Source organism: Falco peregrinus, chromosome 2, assembly GCF_023634155.1.
Source record: "Falco peregrinus isolate bFalPer1 chromosome 2, bFalPer1.pri, whole genome shotgun sequence".
Classification (NCBI taxonomy): Eukaryota; Metazoa; Chordata; class Aves; order Falconiformes; family Falconidae; genus Falco; species Falco peregrinus.
In genome coordinates, this window is record NC_073722.1 from 11,964,738 (window position 1) to 11,984,405 (window position 19,668).

General features: G+C 43.4%; 1 protein-coding gene across 1 annotated transcript; it reads left to right on the top strand.

The window, feature by feature from the left end:
* Window positions 1-10,083: 10,083 nt before the first annotated feature.
* RAB33B (RAB33B, member RAS oncogene family) lies at window positions 10,084-19,057 on the top strand. Its single transcript, XM_055796395.1, has 2 exons — window positions 10,084-10,588; window positions 16,150-19,057. Exons 1-2 carry the CDS (start codon window positions 10,340-10,342, stop codon window positions 16,591-16,593), a joined length of 693 nt encoding a protein of 230 aa, XP_055652370.1. The 5' UTR covers window positions 10,084-10,339; the 3' UTR covers window positions 16,594-19,057.
* Window positions 19,058-19,668: the final 611 nt, after the last annotated feature.

A 19,668-nucleotide genomic window follows, 5' to 3' on the forward strand; every position in this document is an offset into this window, starting at 1 on the left:
GTCCTTGTCAGTGTCCTCGGCAATTTCATTTTTCTTTTGTGAGAGGGAAGGGGTGTTCATGTCGGGTAACTGCCTGCCATGAACTTTTAATACTTTCAAACTTCACCCTTCTCTCTCTGGGAGCAGCTCCTCATGATTGTCTACAAGAGGACTTAAGGCACAGGAGATTTATGAGGAGCCAAGGTCGTCTAGCAGTTCATACGTTATATTATCTGCATAAATCTGTCAGGACTGACTTTTCATCAGTACCTGTCCGTTCCATCAGGTATAAAGGCTCTTCCTACCTTGTCACTATGCTGCTGGAGATTGTTCTGAAGGTCTCACATGCAGCAGCAGGAAGACACCACCTCTCTGCGGTCACTGCCTCAAAACGCTGAAGGGACACATACCAATTGCCTAGCGAGTCCCCTTCCTGCAGCTATCAAACCTCACCAGATGCTGCTGGAGGGGAAATAAACACTGTTCTGAAAACAAAGAAAAGCCAAGTGGTCAAGTCATCGTACAGTTAGCAAAGCAACGTCAGGGTTCTGTTCTCTTTATTTTTTTTTTTTAATAATATGTACAAAGGTAATGTTCTCGTTTGGATTGCATGACTTCTGCAATGCCTAAGCTGTTGTGAAGCAGGGGAAGGAGGAATCCCACTTGGGCAATGACTTGGCTGTGCTGTGGACGAAGCAGGCTGTGGTTCTCCAGAACTGGGGCTGGCTGGTACGCTTGCCTTCGCACCGCTAACCCAAGGGATGTGGAAACGCCCTTTATTTAAGGGAAGGTGAAGGGTGAGCAAAGATGAGGCTGTTGTGTGGTTCATGCAGTAAGACTGCCGTTTCCATGGTAAGTGCGTGCAAGTCACGGGTTTGTGAGGGCTTTTTCAGGACCTTGCCGTGCCTGGCATTTTCCCCTGAACTTCCCAAAACCAAGAGCCATTGCTCCGTTCTTTTAAGAGCACCACAGAGATGTCCCGTCTGCCCCTGGCAGCAGGAACAGCTCTTCTTCCCTGAATACACTTTGTATGATTTTATCGCAAAAATTTGAAACTTAAAAACATAATATACTGACTCCTCATAATATATTGAGCTGATTTTAGTAATTATCTGCTAATTTTTTGCAGTTTTATTTTTCCATTTACAAGTATTTTTATAAAGTTCTAGGAAAATGTAAACAGCCAGAAGCCAACATCATGCATTTCAATCATTACTTTTTTTTTCTCTTAGGAATCACCAAATGCTCGTAATTCTGCATCTCATTTCACTTGCAATATCAATAAATGTCTTAATGAAATGTAACTGGAAAATATTTTTTATATGTTTGAGCTGGGAAAACAATCTCTGCTTTATTGAAGAGTAAACTTGTTTGTGCTTTTGAATTCCTATTTTGACCCCTGATGAGTGTCTTTCTAGATCACGCGTCTTTTACTTTCTGTTTAATACCCCAGGACCCTGATGATGGAGGATGGTTACCCCCTTCAATTAGATGTTGGTATTTTTTGCCAAACTGGGCTGAGACTTCTTCATACTAGTGTATAAAATTACATACAGCAGCATCACAGGCTGTCCTGTGAGCCACGGCGCCTGTCTGAAATCCCCTCCATGCAACACCTCAAATGCAGTGGGCCTGACCCTACACTATCACCTCTTTCCCAAATTCCCTGATGCTCCAAACTCAAATACAGAAAGTGCATGGGAATAGAGAAAACACAATTTTTAGTTCCTGTCACTCAATCAAAAAAAATTCCCTTTTTCATGGGGATGGAAAAAAAAAAAAAAGACAAAAACAATCCCTCTTTGCTTAGCTTTTCCCCCCTCACTAGGTGACCCCAAAAGCACCTTCCAACTGGTAACCCCCCGTGTATCCCGGCTTTCCCGCCCACCCAACGTGTGCCTGTTTCCGAAGGCCAAGGCAGCTGGTTAAGGTTAGCGTGAACCACGGGGAGAGGGCGGAGGGCAGGTCTTGTTCAGCTCTCCGATTACCACCGTCTTTTTTTCATAGTTTTATTCCATGTTTTCCACTGCAATCAAAGCCACGGAGGGAGAGGGATGCAGGAGCGCCATGCAGACCGAAGAAGAGTTCAGGTGGCGGGGCCCACTGGGCAGCTGATCCCTTGTTCCTCCAGCTCCATCTGCCACTGGAGTTGCTGGAGACCTGCCTGCTGGGGGTACTGCCCTTGGAGGTGAGCTGGAATCACTGCGCAAGGCGGCACACGTGGGCAAGGGAACGTCTCCACGCACAGAGAGTACAAAAGGACGCGAGACACTGCGTTTCAGACAAAAATATGAATGAGCAACGTGAAAGCGTACCAAATCCTCCGGCTTGGTTGCACTGAAAAGGACAACTGAGAGTGAAGCCGTCCTGCCTTTTATAAAGTACTGACAGGTACACAAACTGCATGCATACTACGTGAATAATGTATGGTGACCTAAATCTGCCCTCGTATAAAACCCTGAAAGAGAAGGGAACGGGGGGAAAGCCTTGCGCTGCAGCTAGGCTAGAACTGAGGAAGCAGGCTGACCTGAGCGCGGGGCTGAGCCCTGGCTCTGGAGGCAAGGACTGCTGCTGCGTGTTAAGAAAGGGCAAGAGAAAGAACGGCATCGCTGGAATAAGCACAAGCAGGAGCTCTGAAATATAGTAAGAAAACTAAAAATCTGATAGCAGGAGGGACATCTTGGCAAACCACCGGGAAAATACAGCTTTTGCCTCGTACTTAAGTTAACAATGTTATGAGATGCACAGGCTCCCTCTGGTTTGGGTGGGGTTTTTTGCTTTTTCTATATACGTTATTCTTCCTGGTGAGATCATAGTATTGTCAAGCACAAATACGTTACAATATTTGCTTTCTAATATCCTTTCATATGCAGCCCTCGTAAAAAGCAGATTTGTGTGGCTGACACCCTGAAGACTGATACTCTTTCAGAGATGTCCTTGAAGCAGCGTTTCAGCGCAGCTGTGGCACCACAGTACTGGTGAAGAATCAGGTTAGTTATCACAGCCCGCCGGGTCAGTGACTGCAAAGTTTGGGGAGAGGAGAGGAGAGGAGGTTTTGTTATTTATACAGGTAATGCTGATTTTACTGGAGGCCCCAATCTTGTTCTTGCTGAAAACAACAGATGTGGCTCGTTTAAGCGGGGTTTTGCTAAAAGGGACTGAAGTGGGGATGGTTCCCAGTTTTGTTCATAGGTGGGATGTTTTTATTCAATGTTTTGATTAAAACAGGAGTAGCACTATGCCCTTGGTAACAAATGAGAGCCTAGGAAAAGAAGGAGGAAACCTTATTTTTGCAGAAATAAGTACCAAAACCACACTGTGATATCACATTATTTGAAGAAAAACCTGCCGCCAGAAAATAAAATGCACGATACATTCTCACATCAAACGAAGCCTCGGGGCTCAAGGTCTTCAGTCTGGAGCTTACACATGTGGGCAGAGCGCAGTACAACTGGGCTTGTTTTCTGCCTGGCAACGATTTATCGGAGGCCATGGTGCACAGGTAAATATAGAAGCCTTGTGACATTTAATGAACCTTTCTGCGGTGCTTCTTTGGGACGTGCAGAAAGCCCCTGAGCACAGCACGTGCGATTGCAGGGAAAGAGAAAGCAGGGACACAGCTTTTGATTTAACACACGCTTAGCAGATCAAAATGCTTCAGAATAGCTTTCCTGTCAGCTGCTGCTGTCTACACCTCTGCTGCCAAGATGCTCCTCGTTAGGTTTTCTGATCCCCCTTGGGTAAGTCAGCGCAAGGAGGCAGAGGGCATGCCCAGCACTGGGGACGGGATGCCTAGGCAGTGCCGCTACAGGTTTGGGACTTGCCGACACCTCGTGTTTCAGCAACAAGCTCTTGACGCGGAAGTTATGCAGTTACCACCTCAGCCACCTAGACAGGCCAAATGGCTTGTTATTTCACTTCCTTTCATCCAGGAGCTGCACGGCATTATGTTTCTGTACAGACCCAAATGGCCAAGCAGTGCTTCAAGCGCTGAAGATGCAATCCCACAGCCATTCCAGTTCCTACGAGTAGGGGTGTCAAGTGGGTGCTCCTGTTAAGCTACCCGTCACAAAGCTGCAGGTGCTGCCTTTAGCACTAAGGGTCCAGTTTTTCTCTGCCCATGTTTGGCAGGGGATTGTCATGGCAGGGGGTGTAAGCTATCTGTCAAAGACTATGAAGGTATGTCCAGTGGGTGAGGCCTATTATTATCATCCAGACAACCTAAAACATACACTGATCTGAACATTAAAGCCCCAATCTCTGATCAGGCATGCAATGAGAATGAAATCCAAGCACAAGCCAGAAAGGGAAAAACTTTTCTTTCATTTAATTTCCTTAAAGCTTTTAGCTTTACAGTTTTTGACAAGTACAAGGGCATGGACGTGAATGTGAAAGTCACATTCCAGTACCTGACAGTAAAAGCAGCTGTGTCAAAACTTTACTTCAATGCAAAGACAGACGATACATTTGGCTTTGTGATTTCATCAGAGTATGTTAATACTTGCTTTTTCAGTCTGCTTTAAGAACGTGACATGCAGGGTCCTTAAATCCTGTCTCTTAAAAAGCAAGGAACGTGTTCATGGAAGGTCAAACTCTTCTTAGACTTGCAGACTCAGGTCTTGCAATAGCAGAACTTTTCCCTGCAAAACCACAGGACTTTTCTTTGCAAAAACGGAGGACACGAGGCTTTGAGCAGAAGGACAAAGCCCCTGGAGGAATTGAGAAATCAGAGGTACAGTATCTCTGCAGAAACATTAAAAGCATTTTTAAATTACCTGTCATTAAACTACCAGGATCAGAAGGACACACCTGGAAACTTCTGGATCCCTTCAGAAAATATCAAGCAATGTGAGACAGTCTTAAACTTACACCTTTTTTCTAATTTGTTCCTTAACTTAAAACCCAGTAAGCGTAATTTTTAGATATTGAACAGTCTGCATTTTCATGGGGCTGACAAGTTAAAACATGTCTTCAAGGGAACACAAAAATAACTACTCTTGAAATGCTAAGCAAGTCCAGAAACTTGCAACTATTTTCAGAATCCCCTTCCTTAGAAACTTCTACATCTGCTAAATAAAAATAACTGTGAACTTGGGCTCTTGTACATTCATTCACTGAACACATCCAAATAGCATATTAAAAGTACTTGTCCTTGCAAAAGAAGAAAAACAAAAGCGTTTTCAAATGCTTATATAGCAAGAAGTATTTTTAATTTATTCTGTTACTATAAATAAATTCAACTATATTTGCTGGTCTCCAAATATATTAGAAAGGAACATCCAGAAAGTCAGTGCTGGATGAAATGAAATTATCTAATCAACATCTTTATCCCTACATATATATCGGAAGTGATGAAATTTCCAGTTCTACACTGAAATAGCTCATATAAAAGTGACTTAAGCCAAGATTCTCCTGAGACCTCCCTGCATGGGAGTTACTCAATTAGCCATCATTTTTTAACCCATCACTAATTAAGAAGATCTGGGCTTGTAGCCTGTTTCACAGCTGAGGACCTCCAAGGAATTGTAAGATCTTCCTTCTCTTCATGAAGAATTTTCAAAGAAATACTGTACCTCCAACTTGCTTTGGCCACATCCCTGTATTTGCCAGAGTGAGGAGCACTTTGGTTCATGAGGATTTGCAGGAGAGCAGTTCCACCCACTGCAGGGGTTGTGTGGGAGAGTGATTGGGAAGATGTTAGCTGATATTTTTCCTGTAGCACTGGAAACATCTCTCAAAATTTTGAAAAGAGTTGTTCCAGTTTGTATTTGGAAAACATTGTAACCTAGCATATTATATTCAGGGTTGAGCTTCTCAGCTGAAAAAGGGCTTCAGGGCAACCAGCTGGCATAAAATGTCCTGAGGGAGTAAAAAACCACAGTGAAAACAGAACACCTCAGTTAATGCGGATCACAGTTGTGGAGGCATCAGCTATGGGAAAGCATTTTGGACCCTTTACCTTGCTGTAGAATTAAAACAGAGGGCTTCACTGATGATTTTTTTCTATTTCAGAGTAACTCCCGTGGACTTGTTGCTCTAAGATAAGCACAGTGAGCAGAAGCTGTTAAAGAAGATGCTTGAATCCCATTCAAATACTAGTGTGAATGTTCCCTACAAAGAAAGCTGGGAAGACATTTTACGAAGTACTGATAACCTTCACTGTTTATTGACATTCGCTCCTGTTTGCAGTTCAATGTCATACGAGGTTTTTGTTTGTGTTTTGGTTTTGTTTTTTTTTTTTTTAAATGCTTAGAAAGCAAGAGCGACCTAGTTTGGAGTACCTCTGACTTAACCATACTGACAATTTCTGTGTAAGCGCTGCATGGATTGATCTAAAAATCCTTCAAGCTGGTAAGTATATTTTTAAGCTGCTTTTATATAGGCTCTGCAAAATAATAACTATTCAAAAAGAGAACTCTGTAACATTGTGATATACTTTGTTCAAAAGGTGCTTTAAAAATAAATAGATTTTCTTTACAGCTGTTGGTAGAGCACTTCCAATCAGTTAGAGGATCAACTTTAAAATAAGTTTTAGGATAATTTTTAATTTACAAGTGAAGCATTTCAGGAATATTTGTTCTTATACGAAGGCAGACTTTCAACAGAACAGTTTTGATGCAACTTCTGATTGTGAAATCCCTCACCACGGATCAGCAGAAGACACGAGGGTGTAAAAACAGGCTCTGGGTCCTCCCTTGTTCTCGTAGTCTTCCCTTCAGCTTCCTCTTCCCAGAGCAGACAGGAGAGCAGACTAGCTGGATTTTCGCTCCAGCCAACCTGGAACCGTTACAATTGTCCTACCAAAACCACATGGCATCAGTTTTGCATGGGTTTACGTACCCAAAATTCATCAGGCTGCAAACTTAAAGCAGTTGTTTACATAACACCCTTCATATGTCATCTTCCACACTGCTCTGGCTATACTGATAAAAACATAGCTTGTCCTCCTGTTGAGCTACTAGATGGACTAAGTGACGTGCACTGAAGGCTGCTGGGCTGGAGAACAGAAAGTTTTCACCTTTACCATTAACAGATATGTAGCATACCCAGCATACCTAAAGTTTCCATTTTCCTTCAGCTGAAATGTGTGCTAGCAATTAGTTGCCGATCACTGTGGGACAGGTAATCTCTCAGCCTCAACTGGATTTGGAAATGATGGGTGTTCCACCTGCTGTTCTGCAGAATAGGATCTTGGGATTTCTGGTCTGGCTGGCAGTGCGGGGAACAAAGTGGTTCTGTGAGGAGACAGAGAGAGGTCTGCACTAACCGCCAGCCACCCTGTCCTTGGGGCATTTACCCACTATGTGAGACCCTGGGTCAAGTCCCTGTGATGGGACTGAAAACTGAAATTAGATTTTCTGGGTCCGATGTATTTTAGCCATCACCTATTCCTACTCTCCTGTTCTCCATCTAACCAGACATGGCATTTTCAACCACAAAACACTCTCCTGGTAAGATCTGAGCCACTGAAAATACATTCCCATGAAAAAAATCAATTTTGACAAACTGGAATTTTATCATGTACATAATGTTGAGATTTAACCAAGCTCTATACAGCTTAGGAATTCTGGCTGAAACTATGAAGTCTGTCCATGTAAATCACTTGACCTTTCCGTCTCCATCTTAACACAATTCGGAAGGGCAGTGGCATCTGGCTGCCAAGCAGAAAACAGCTGCAGTGACTGCTGTCCTCTTGATGGGAAGCCACCTTCCCCCAAAACTCCTGCTCTGGAGGAACAGCCTTGCTTAAGAAAGGAGGAATGGGTGGGATGGGTGAAGCTGCCTCATGCCAAATCACTGATTTCTTAAGGCTGCTCAGGAAATCTCATGACTGGGGTAATAGGGAAGTTCAAAAAGGACAGCTGAAACTCCCAACTGTACTTTTACTAGCTCAAGCTAAGGCAAGCTGCTGTAAGAAAAGCAGGCAAATACTGAGTATGACCAAGAAACCTTAAGCAAATGAGGAGCTTCATTAACTGCACTGAGGATTTTATTTTCACTCCTGGGAGAACTGTGCATTTTTTAAAGTAAAGAATACTTTACTCTTTCAGTAAAAGTACCTTACTTTCCGTACCCAAAACTCTGAGCAAAATCTTTACATATCGTCGACATCTGGGATAATATTTAAACTCTCAGAAGGTATTTACTTCAAGTCCATTCTTTCAGGGGCCAGCTGTGTTCCAGAGCATCCCCGTGAGGGCGATTCTGCCTGTCTTACAGCTAACAAAACTGCAACGAGGGTGGCTGTTGATGCTATTGAGAGGCAAATTCACCAGCGAAGTATCAGGGCTGTGAGTGTAAAATTAGTGGAGTATAAAACTAATGAGTAAGAATGCCTTCGGCCACTAGATGGGGTATAGATTCTGCTATTTAATAAGTCTTAGTTGTTAAAATAAAAGATACTGAGAGCTGTTGAAGAGCTCAGATCTAATTATAACTCAGTTTGGCCCTCTTGGCATAAGCCAGATCAAACTCAGTTAAATGAGCTGTTGGCAAACCCTCCCAAACAGCTGTTTAAACTCTGCTTTTAGCATGTTAACCCAGAGCCCAAGTCAGAACATCCCTCACTAGAATTAGGCTATCTCTGCTTTTCATTACGCTACAGAGATATGCTTGCTTGTGCTCCTTCTCCTCTGCCAAACATATTTTATGTTCTGGCTGCAAAAAGGAGCAATTATGTAGAAGGGACAATAAGAACTCAAGTGTGGCACAACCTTTTCACCTTCCTTTGATCTTACTTTCACACCAGAACAAAATCACTCTTTCTTGACAGGATAAATTATTGACAGCGTTAATGAAGGCGTCTTGTCTTAGAAGAGTGCTACAAGGTGGAGACACTTCTCTGAAATCTTCCGTTAGGTTGGTGCAAGGGAGGGAGAACAGGGAGTAACAAGAAAGAAGATGGGCACTGTAACTGAAGTTGCTCTGAACTCAGGGCATTTTATTATTTAATCTAGCCTATTGTTTTTATATATGAGCAATGACAAGCTGCTCCAAGCACTATCCTTCAGCCACAGGGCAGTTGCTCTATAGAGAGCAATGATCCAAGGATCATTTCTTATTTGTGCAGGCAGAAGCCACAAGTGCCCACAAGCATGTGTAAGAGGATGAAGAAGAGGACTTCCAGTGGCTGTTATTAGGTATCTGATCAGAACCTTAGGCATCCCGGCCCAGCGATCAATTTGCAGGCCAGAGAGCTACTGTCAAGAGTAACAGTTCTCTCAATTACTGCTATCTACATTTGCTTTTCAGTGTAGGGTCAAGCCCTTCATAAAATTTTTGCGGGTGGATGTTGCTTAAATTTGATGTCTACATTCTACCTCTCTCCTAGGTCAATGCCCTTGGTGAGTTTAGTAACAGATTCTTAAGGCAACGCTGTACTTCCCTTCTTATTGTGAGATACGTCGATCACTTCTGGTCCGAGTGTCTGTCAGGGATGAACCTGCTGCCATTGCGTTAAATGACAGCAGAACAGTCAGGCTGGAGCGCAGCAAAGGCACAGGGGCTGGGCAAGATGCGTCCCCCTTGCTGCCTCACAGCGCGCAGGCGGCCTCAGGCCTGCGGAGCCCAGCAGTGCCAGAGTGCGAAGCCCGGGCTGTCCGGGTCGTACCGCAAGCTGCCTCACAGAATTATCACACAGAATCTTCCCCACGATTAAAAATAAACCCTCGTGATCTCAGCCTTCCTCTGCCTATTCCGGGCACTGCGGTGAGGCCTCCCGTCTTCGTTTACTCCTCACCAACGGTAACGCTTCACACACACGGCCTGGCGGCGGTGCTCCTCCGGCACGGGAGGGAAGGGCAGGCCGCTCCCGCTTCCCCGCGGGCTCCCGGAGGGTGTGCGGGTACACCTCGCTTGCCGGGCCCCGCCGGTGCCCGAGCTGCCGCCGCAGAAGCAGCGCGGCGGGCGCCGGGGCAGCCGCCAGCCCGCCCGCCCGCCGCCGCGCCCGCCGCCGCGCCCGGCCCGGCTCGGCGCCTCGGGGCCTGCGGCTAACCCTCGGCGGCGCCGCCGCTGGCGCGCGCGGGCAGCGCGCCCGGGGATTGGCGGATGGGCGGCCAGCACCGCCCTCTCGCGAGACTCCCGCGCGCACGCAGCTCCCCCCGCCCCAGGCGCCGGGCGCAGCCGGGACGTGACGTGTGGCGCCGTGCGGGCGGACGGGCGCGGCGCTACCGGCAGCGCGCGCTGCGGGCGAGGCGTTTCCCCCCCCCGCGGGGCGGCGGCTAACGGACCGCGGGGCGCGCGCCCGCCCGCCGCGCCGGGAGGCGGCGGCGACAGCAGCAGGAGCAGAGCGGGGCGGCCGCGTCCCCCGTGCCCCCCGCGCCCCCCGCCCCCGAGGCGGCCCGCCCGGGCCCGCGGAGCGATGATGGCCGCGGCGGCCGACCTGGAGTCCTCGCTGGAGCTGAGCCTGACGGGCAGCGGCGCGCTCCCCGGCGCGCTGCCCCCCGCCCGCTCCCGCATCTTCAAGATAATCGTCATCGGGGACTCCAACGTGGGCAAGACGTGCCTCACCTACCGCTTCTGCGCCGGCCGCTTCCCGCAGCGCACCGAGGCCACCATCGGCGTGGACTTCCGCGAGCGGGCCGTCACCATCGACGGCGAGCGCATCAAGGTACCGCCGGGCCGGGGCGGGCGGGGGGGCCCTGCGAGCCGCGGTGGGGCGGCCGCCGTCGGGAGCGCGGCCCGGTGCCGGCCGCCGGGGGCCCTGCCCGCCGCACGGGGCGGGGGCGGCGGGGGCGCCCCACGGGCCCGCTCGGCACGGGCCTGGCCGCGCTCCCGCACCCGCAGCCCGGTGCGGATGGGTCACGTCTCGGCTGGGTCTGCTCCACAGTTCTGCTTAAAGCTGGTTTTGCCTTGCTGCTGGTAAAAACCCGCATCCCAATCACGTTTCCGTGACGATGAAGAATTCCTCCCGTAGGCCACACCGTTGCACGGCTGCTGGCAGGGGTTAATCAATAATTTCTTCTTAAAACGGGGAATCGCCTACGTACCGGTGTGTCAGTGTTGGCTGTGCCTGGTGTGAGCACCTTGTTGCCTCCCAGAAATCCTGCTTCCGTGTTTATCACAGACCACGTTTTTTATATGCCTCAACCTTCAAGTCCAAAGCTCTGCAGGTGCCACGGTTTGTGCCCGTTTTGCTTTTAAAACGTCAGGTTAAGAAACTGAACGTTTTTCGGGAGTGCACTGCTGCAGCAGTGATAGCAGTGTGTTACAACTTTTAATTATTTCTTTTTAGGACTCTGTTAAGCTTGTGGCACGTTTAGGCAAAAGCGGTGCAGCACTGGACAGTGACAGGTTGGATACCAAGCTCACATTTCACCGTTGGTTTTTACTCCTGATTACAGGTTTACCTAACACCTAGTCTTACAAAACTAAATTCAGTGAAAAACTGGATGGGAGTTAAAAATGCTCTTTTACCTTTTTTGCATTGTAAGGCAAATCTTAAAAGTATTTAAAATATACCTGGGCTGCTTGGTAGACACATAAATGCTAGTGGTGATTCTAACAGTCATTTGCAGATCAGACTGCTAGCTATTTGCAAATGCAGTTTATTTACTAGGAGTAACACGGTTTTAAACAGAATCCCATTCTGCTTCTGTATTGAGGTTTGTTTCTATGGGCAAAGTTTAATAATGCGTAGAAAAAGGGAGTAACAGTAGTCTTGGAGTTGTACTTCTGCATTTACTGCCAGGCCTTGTAATTACAGCTTACAGTCATGTAGCTGAAAGCTGTAGTTTTTCCTTGCTTACCGATTCAAGAAATCGCAGAGGGCATGTGAGTCCATTTACTTTCCTTCTCTTGTGGTTTTTCCACCTCTTATCCTTCTTTTTAACTAAAAAAGAAAAATGAGACGGTGTTTGCTACTCCTTTTCTTCATAGAACCATTGAGTAGCGCTTCTTTGGCTGATAGCTGAGATTCTGTACTCCCGGTTCTGTTGGTGTCTATGATGGAGGAGAGGGCCTCCTGAGGGATATCTTCTTGTCAGCACCATCTGGCATTTTCGCCACCTCTGGGTTATGCCCAGCCTCTGTTGGAGAGAAATGAAGAAGAATATAACCTAACCCGTGGTTCCGAGATGCTTCACATAGGTTATTGTGCCATTTTGTTACGTATGTTGTCCTAGGTTGTTTTGCTGCATTCTTGAGAATATCACCTGTTGAATATACCAGTTCTGGCTGAGCGAGGCAGACGACTGAAGGAGGCTTTTTTGAGACACATTGTTGTGTGGGAGGTTCTGTTTTGGCTTTAAAAGGGATAAACTTTATGGTTAGGACTCTAGCTTTTACGGGGATGCTATGTGATGTCAAGTATGCACAATTTTGGGGTTTTTTGCCACCTCCTCTCACTCATCTTCACCTTTCTCGCTGCTCGTAGCAGTCAGCTCCAGCAACACCTGTTAACCCAGGAAAGAGAGAACCTCAGATGGACAGAGTTACTGCTGTTCTTGCTGTGCCCTGAAGGGAATTTTTCTTCTTGTGCTGAAGGAGATTATAAAATAGCATCTTCTCTTTCTTTCCTCTCCCTTCCCCCAGCCAGCTGGATGGTCATTCTTGTGCTGCTACGGTACTGAGTGTTTCCCTCACAGCTGGAAAAATGCTGTGTCACTGGCAGGAACACAAGCATAGCTCTTCTAGCCGGGGGTCTCCCACACAGGAATTGTGTAGAATTCCAAGACACAGGGACAGGTGTATTCCTTTGCAGCTTGTACAGCTTTGTATGAAACACTGATACCTAGATGTCATGAATAAATTAAATTTTTCAGCAAACAAATTTTTGGCATTCTAAATTTTCCGCTTCCTAAATTGATTTAACCATTGAAAAATCGAAGAAAACAGTGATGTCACTCTTTACTGACCTACATTAAAAGCACAGAGGATGCAAATGAAATTCAAAGCAGGAAGCCCAAACGTCGTCATCTATACCTTCGAGCTCTTGCAGTTTTTCTCCCACATCTTGTAAAAGGAGACACAGTTTACCATTTTGTCTTTATAAAGGACAGTTACGTTTTTACCAGCATGTTCTAAACCAAGCATGCTAATGGAGCCCTGGTTTAGAAAATAGCCTTTCTGGATCCACAAAAAGGAGTCAGAAGGTGGGAGGTGATAGCTGAGTCAATATATTCAAGTACCATTTATCTTGCCTAGGGAGTGTGACAAAGTGTTTCTATCCCCAGTTCTATTAGCTTAATTATGCTGTTAAACCAAATTTTCAAATCACGTATTTTACAGTGATATTACTAAAAAAAAAAAAGTGCTCCCTCGAAGATGGACAGTGTTGAACTAATAATGAAACGGTAATCTTAATGTTAATTCATCAATGCACATCTCTTAATGTGAACAGTTTCAGTGTTGTTTTTCAGTAGAGGAAATGTTTTTTGCAGGGCCTGAAAAGGAATGGTGTCTTCAAGTTCACCTGGTAAGAGGAAGAAAGAGACTTCTAAACTGAGATTTTCAGTCTTGGGGAAGGATTTGCCTCTCAGTGCAAATTATTCCATGCCAAGAATATCAACATTTTTAATTTGAGATAATACCCTTCAAGCTTGAAAGTGGCATGTAAATAAAGTTTATGAGGAACTGTAGTTTAAGCTTAACTTGGAAGGTATATAAACCTTTAATTTAATTTCCCCTTTTCTACCCAGGGCTGGCAATACACTTGCGGATCTGTGCTTGACTGAAGCTTGACTGATTTCTGCTCTGTGAATGAGTTGGGGAGAGAAGTGTAAGCTCACAGCTGCCTGTGAAAATGAGCACCCTCTTTAAATTAATTTGATACAGCATTTTCCAAGAGTACCTGTAGTGATTCCTTAACATTATGTTGTCTGAACATAAGGATTACTTCAGTCTGTGCTTCTTTCTTCTCTCTTTTAGTTTGTGAAATTCCAAATTGGTGACAATTTTCTGAGTCTCCTGACTTTGTAATGTTTTATAAGTGAATAGAATTAGAAGTATCTCTCATCAGGGTAGGTGAATGAATCTTAACCAAACTTAGGTACCTATGTAACTCCCTTAACAGACCACGGAGATGCAGTCAATTGTGTTTGGAGTGTAAAAAGTGGGTACTCACTCTAAAATGAGATGGATTGCAACTGACTGCTGTTTTCTGCAATCAGAGGCTAGGGCAACTTGCCTTGCTTTTCTTAATAATCTTAATGATCCTTTTAGAAGCACTTAGATATTTGTAAGTCTGTGGATCAGAAGCTGCCGATAACTGGACTAGACTACGGAAGCCAAGCTGTTCTGATGATCTCATGTAAATTCTCAGTTCCCCTGATGAAACCAGTAACTGGCATTTTCACGTGCTCCAGTCTGAGTTTTTCTTGACAATGGACGACCAGGGTTGAAGATAACATTGCAAAAAAAGTCACACCATCCTGAAAGATCACTTTTTTTCCTTCACTCTATCACACTGCTGAATCATAATGTCCTGTGATTGACTACTGTATGGATCATCGTCCGTTTTAATAGTTTCCAGACTGATGAATCCTGCACTTGTAGGAAAAAGTCTTTATTATTAGTCACTGTTATTGAGACTCTGCATCTGCTTCTATTCAGTTTTACCCTATTTCTGCTGTTCCAGCTTTCAAAAGGCTTTTATGTGATACTGTAATCCTCCTCTCTATCTGTGATGCATCTTTGCTTCTTGCTGTTGTAAATTTCCCTGGCACTTGGGCTTCTTTTTTTCTTTTTAATATCAAAGTCATTGGTAAAAATGGTAAACAAGGCAACTTTCAAGACACTTGCAATTTCTAAGTAAGTTTTACTGAAACGTTTGGATCAAAGGAATGCGGAACTATGGTAATGGCAGAACAGTTTCTTCAAGGGAAGACAGCAGCTGTACTTTTCATGAGAACAGATTGAATTTTAAATTTACCTTCATAATTTACAGAACATTTAATATTCCTTGAATTCTGAGTCTCAAGAAAAAAACTCCTTTCATTCTCAGGAAGGAAACGTTTCTTTCTGACATTTTCTGTTCAAAAGTTAAAAGCTGAAGGTACTAATCAAACTGCCTTAGCCCTCAGGGGTCAGCTGTACAGGCAGACAGGAGTCAGCTTTAACCCAAGACATCGAATGTTGACTTTCAGTATTAACAGCATCACTAAGGTGCGTGTGATAGAGCCACACGCTATTTCTGACAGTGTACAGTTAATCTGGCGTAGGTCAACTGGCTGTATATTACAGTCCCATGGCTCTTGGGGAGCAAGTTTGTTAAAATATCACTGTGTCCATAAGTGCACAAATCTGTTGCATACTCTACGTGTCTGAGGACTCCAAGCTTCGATTATACCAAGGTGATTGATTCATTTAAAATTAGTTGTTGCTTGCATCTGCTTGTGCTTCAAGGCTTGTTTTGTTTTAATCTGAATCTGAAAAGTTTGGAAGCATTTAAGTTCTTCTGAATTTTTTTGTCCGTTACACTGACTAGGCTTCAAACAAGTATGTTCAGTCTATTTCGGACAGAATGGTCATACCTGGAAACATGTCAAGCTAACAGGAGGTTTATGCATTATTTTTTTCTTTTATTTTGCTTTCCTTTTATGGATGCTTTGATACTACAAACCACAGCACGATCCTAGTTTAAGCATTAAATAAGCTGAAGATAGGGGTTCATCACAGGAGGGTTTGATTCCAATAGATACACTGCAGAGAAAGATTTTTGTCCTGTTTTTGTTGTTGGTGGTGTTACTCGTGCATGATTTTATTTCTTCCTATTTCCATGTAGTACCACAATAGGTAGTTAACTTCATGGTAAGAACAAAACTTTGGAGAAGATGATGTTACTTTTGGCAATAAAAAAAAAAAAAATCATGTCAGCCAAGAGTTGTGCTTTGAAATACCTGTTGTTTTTCCAAATAAAAGTGCTGTTGCCAAGACTTTCAGGGTTTGTTTTTGTAAAAATCTTACAAAATACATGCTCCAGTAAACTTCCAGAAATTCATATTTCTAATCAAGTTGCATCATCATTTCTTCCTGGCTTCAGTTGTGAGCAGCTTTGAAAGCAAAAGTTTCTGAAATTGTGTGAAAGCAACAGTTTTCTTCAGCACAAACTTTTCAGTATGATTAATTCAGAAGAGTGGATTTCTGTGATCGTGTGACTACCCTAGCTACAGGTCATTTTCCAGCATGACTAATGAAACTTTTTTTTTTCTTTTGTTGTCTTTCCCTTTTCAGATCCAGCTATGGGACACAGCAGGCCAGGAGCGCTTCAGAAAGAGCATGGTGCAGCACTATTACAGGAATGTACATGCTGTTGTGTTTGTATATGATATGACAAACATTGCCAGTTTTCACAGTCTGCCGTCATGGATAGAGGAATGCAAACAACACCTTCTTGCCAACGATATACCACGGATTCTTGTTGGAAATAAGTGTGACCTGAGAAGTGCTATTCAGGTGCCGACGGACTTGGCCCAGAAGTTTGCTGATACTCACAGTATGCCATTATTTGAAACCTCTGCCAAAAACCCCAATGACAATGACCACGTGGAGGCCATATTTATGACACTGGCTCACAAGCTTAAAAGTCACAAGCCATTAATGCTTAGTCAACCCCCAGATCGCGATGAAATACATATAAAGCCTGAACCAAAACCTGCCATGACCTGCTGGTGTTAAATCATACTATTATCGGCTGTCGTCTTGTCTTGTCTGCAAATACTTCAAAATTATGATCTTGGCAAAGTTCCAGGTTTTGGTAGCAATTGTAGTGAATCTCTTTTGGCACTTTAATGTGTTTTGTTTTTTTTTTTTTTCTGGTGTAGATGTGCCCATCCCATGTTCTTGCACTTTGTAATTGTACTTTCTGAAGTGTCACTATAAATATACAGAAAAGTAAACTCTCAAGTGAAGTTTTGACAAAGCAATTCTACTTGAGATCTTGCTGCCCGAGATAGTTTTCATCACTTGTGGTAAGGTTATAAATAGTAAGCCAGTTTACTTACATTTTTGATTGCTACTTGCATTGAAATAGTGTAGGGGAGAAAGTGTTTTGTGACAGCCAGGTAGCTCGATGCTTTTGCATCAGCAAGTGGAGAGATTTTTAGCATATGAAGGAATATTCAGTGATTGCTACCAAATTGTTAAGCAAATACCGTTATAATTAAAAAAACCCCCATCAACAAAACCCAGGACTGTCAGATAAATTTTGGGCTGTCAGTGTACGTGCAAACTGCTAGCTTTTAGCCTGTCATTCCACTGTAAACTGTCCGTTTCTTCATGACTATGGTAAGAGAATTGACAAACTTGTCCCTACCTCTATACCACTTAAAACTTCCTTACTTTTTCATAATTATTACATAAAACTAAACTATGCATACCTTCTTACAGAAAGTACTGTCGCACAGGCTTTGGGGTAAATTTGGGACTGTAACTGTCCATAACTTCTCTGACCTTACTAAAACTTCAATGAGGATTTGTTTCTAAAGATGCTGTGTTTGAGTTGAGTGTCCCAGGGTAAGTAAAAACACGTAAGTAAATAGAAAATAGAGTGAAGTTGGCGGAAGCATACTGGTTTTCAAAGACAGGGTTTCAGAGGATTTTAGTGATGATAAATGCTTCTGAAATAGCTTGGAAAAAGCTTTTTACAGCCAACTTGGTAACATATTTTAGGGATGGAAATACTTAGGACGAATTTTAGGGGTATGGGACTTCCTTAAAATACTTCCGAAGACAGAATGAATTCGATCTTGAAATATGGAGAAGATCTGCTAAATACATAATTTATTACAGATTTTTGAGCTAAAGCAGGCTTGTGTAATGTCATGGCTGTATGTGAGGCATCCTTGGTATTACTAATGTGAGTTAGTAACGTGTTTGGTCAGAGGCGGGAAATTACTCTTCTAGAACCATCTTCCTCTGTGTTCTCAGAACTGCAACCGTTTATTTCAGTTCTGTCTGAAGGTCAAGTTTCATAATAAAAATGGTGCTAGGTTGCACATAATTACATAAAGCAAAATGTAAGCTGCAGAATGCAATCTACAACTTCATGTGCCACGTCAAACAATGTTTTGTGACTTATTTTTTGAAGGGATTGAAATAATGAAGAATTGCAATGTGCAGTGTGCTACGCTGACTGGAAACTAAACAGAAGGGCTAGTTCAGAAGCTGCCACCCTAGTGATCACATTAGAAACAAATTACTGAAACAAGGTAACTAATAGTATTTAAACTATTACAATTAATAAGATGTAATTCTATTGCAGGTTGTACTGACAAAAGAAAAACGCATTGACTTTTTTTGAGATGTAGAAAGAGCATTCAGTTTCGTCTAATATGATTAAGTTATTTAAAAAGAATCTAAACAAAATATAATATTTTTTTTTCTGTATAAAGCTGCTACAGCCATGACAGTAATTTTGTTTAGGAAACATTTGTAAAAGGGAACTTTTGTATTCATTCTAAACATTACATGACTAGAATTTGGTTTATAGTCCTTTCAGCAACAATCAGCTTTTAACACTAGTGTCCTTAATGTTTTTTTAAGAAAAGGATTGATCTTAAATTTATGTGTATACTATTGTAAATAAATATGGTTTACAGTCCTCTTGGACAATTTGTTTTTCACTCATGTCCTTAGTCCTTCTCCTTCAAAAGGATCCATCTTAACTGTTTGTATAATAATTATCAGCAAATGTTCTTTTTTTTTTTTATTAAAAAAACAGAATGAAGAATTCTAAAGTCAGTCAGTCAGGTTGGGGGTTGAGGTAAGGAAATTATGTCGCTCCAGTGCCAACATTTGCAAACATGTTAAGCTTTGAGTTACTCACAACCTGTAAATAAGGGCCCTCGTCATGAAAATTGTGTGGAAACAATGTTTAAGTATGTAATTTCATCTTCAGCACAAAGCATGTTTTAATGGTTCTGCCATAAAGGTAATGTGGTCATTAATGCAGGATTCAGTATGCTTCCTGGCTTTCAGTGGTAATGTTCTGTCCACAAAATGGATGTTAAAATTACTGAATACTTTATATATGTATTTTCACTTTAACAAATTGTAAAGTTGGGTGATTTTGTATGTGTCGGGGGGGAGGGCAAGACACAATCCCAGAAACCTAATAAACTGGCTGTGCCACAAACTGTCATCGCTTGTTTTCAATAATTATACTAGGGATGATTGTATAATATCTTATGGTAAAATCTGTTAAAAAAAGTAAGGGAGAAGAAAAGATTTTCTAGTTTCTGCATGTGTGGGTGACAGTTTTGTGAAAGACTGTCACAATACTTGGACTGCTGTCAGTGCTTTGCTGGGATGGCGCTCAGTTGTTTTGAAGCATCTGAAGCACCCACCTGATGATTCAGAGGCATGTTCAGAATTTACTTCAGATCTAGAATGGGAAGTGATACAACAGTTACAAAACGAGGAGTTGCTGACCCTTGAATGTATGTCAAGACATTAAAGGAGTCTTCTCTGTTACTCTTTTAGTTTCCCCTCATGGTGAGAAATAGAAGTTGACTTGTATGTGAAGTTAAGAGCTTTTTTTGTTATCTCCGAAGTTGGTCTTGCAGGTTTCTGTATGTGTACACATGCACACGTGTATACGTGCAGGCACGCACAGCAAGACTTCAATTCAATTAAGCTGGCTTTTTGGTAAATTTCGTAGCCCTTTCCCCACAAAGAAACTCTTAAATAATTCGTGTAATATATTGTTTCACTACTGTCCTATTCATGCCCCTCTTCTGGTTCCACACCTAA

Excerpts from the sequence above, each read along its gene's own strand:
- RAB33B (XM_055796395.1), top strand. The coding sequence starts at position 10,340 with ATGATGGCCGCGGCGGCCGACCTGGAGTCCTCGCTGGAGCTGAGCCTG. Across the intron at positions 10,589-16,149 it reads TCGACGGCGAGCGCATCAAG|ATCCAGCTATGGGACACAGC; the intron begins GTACCGCCGGGC and ends TTCCCTTTTCAG.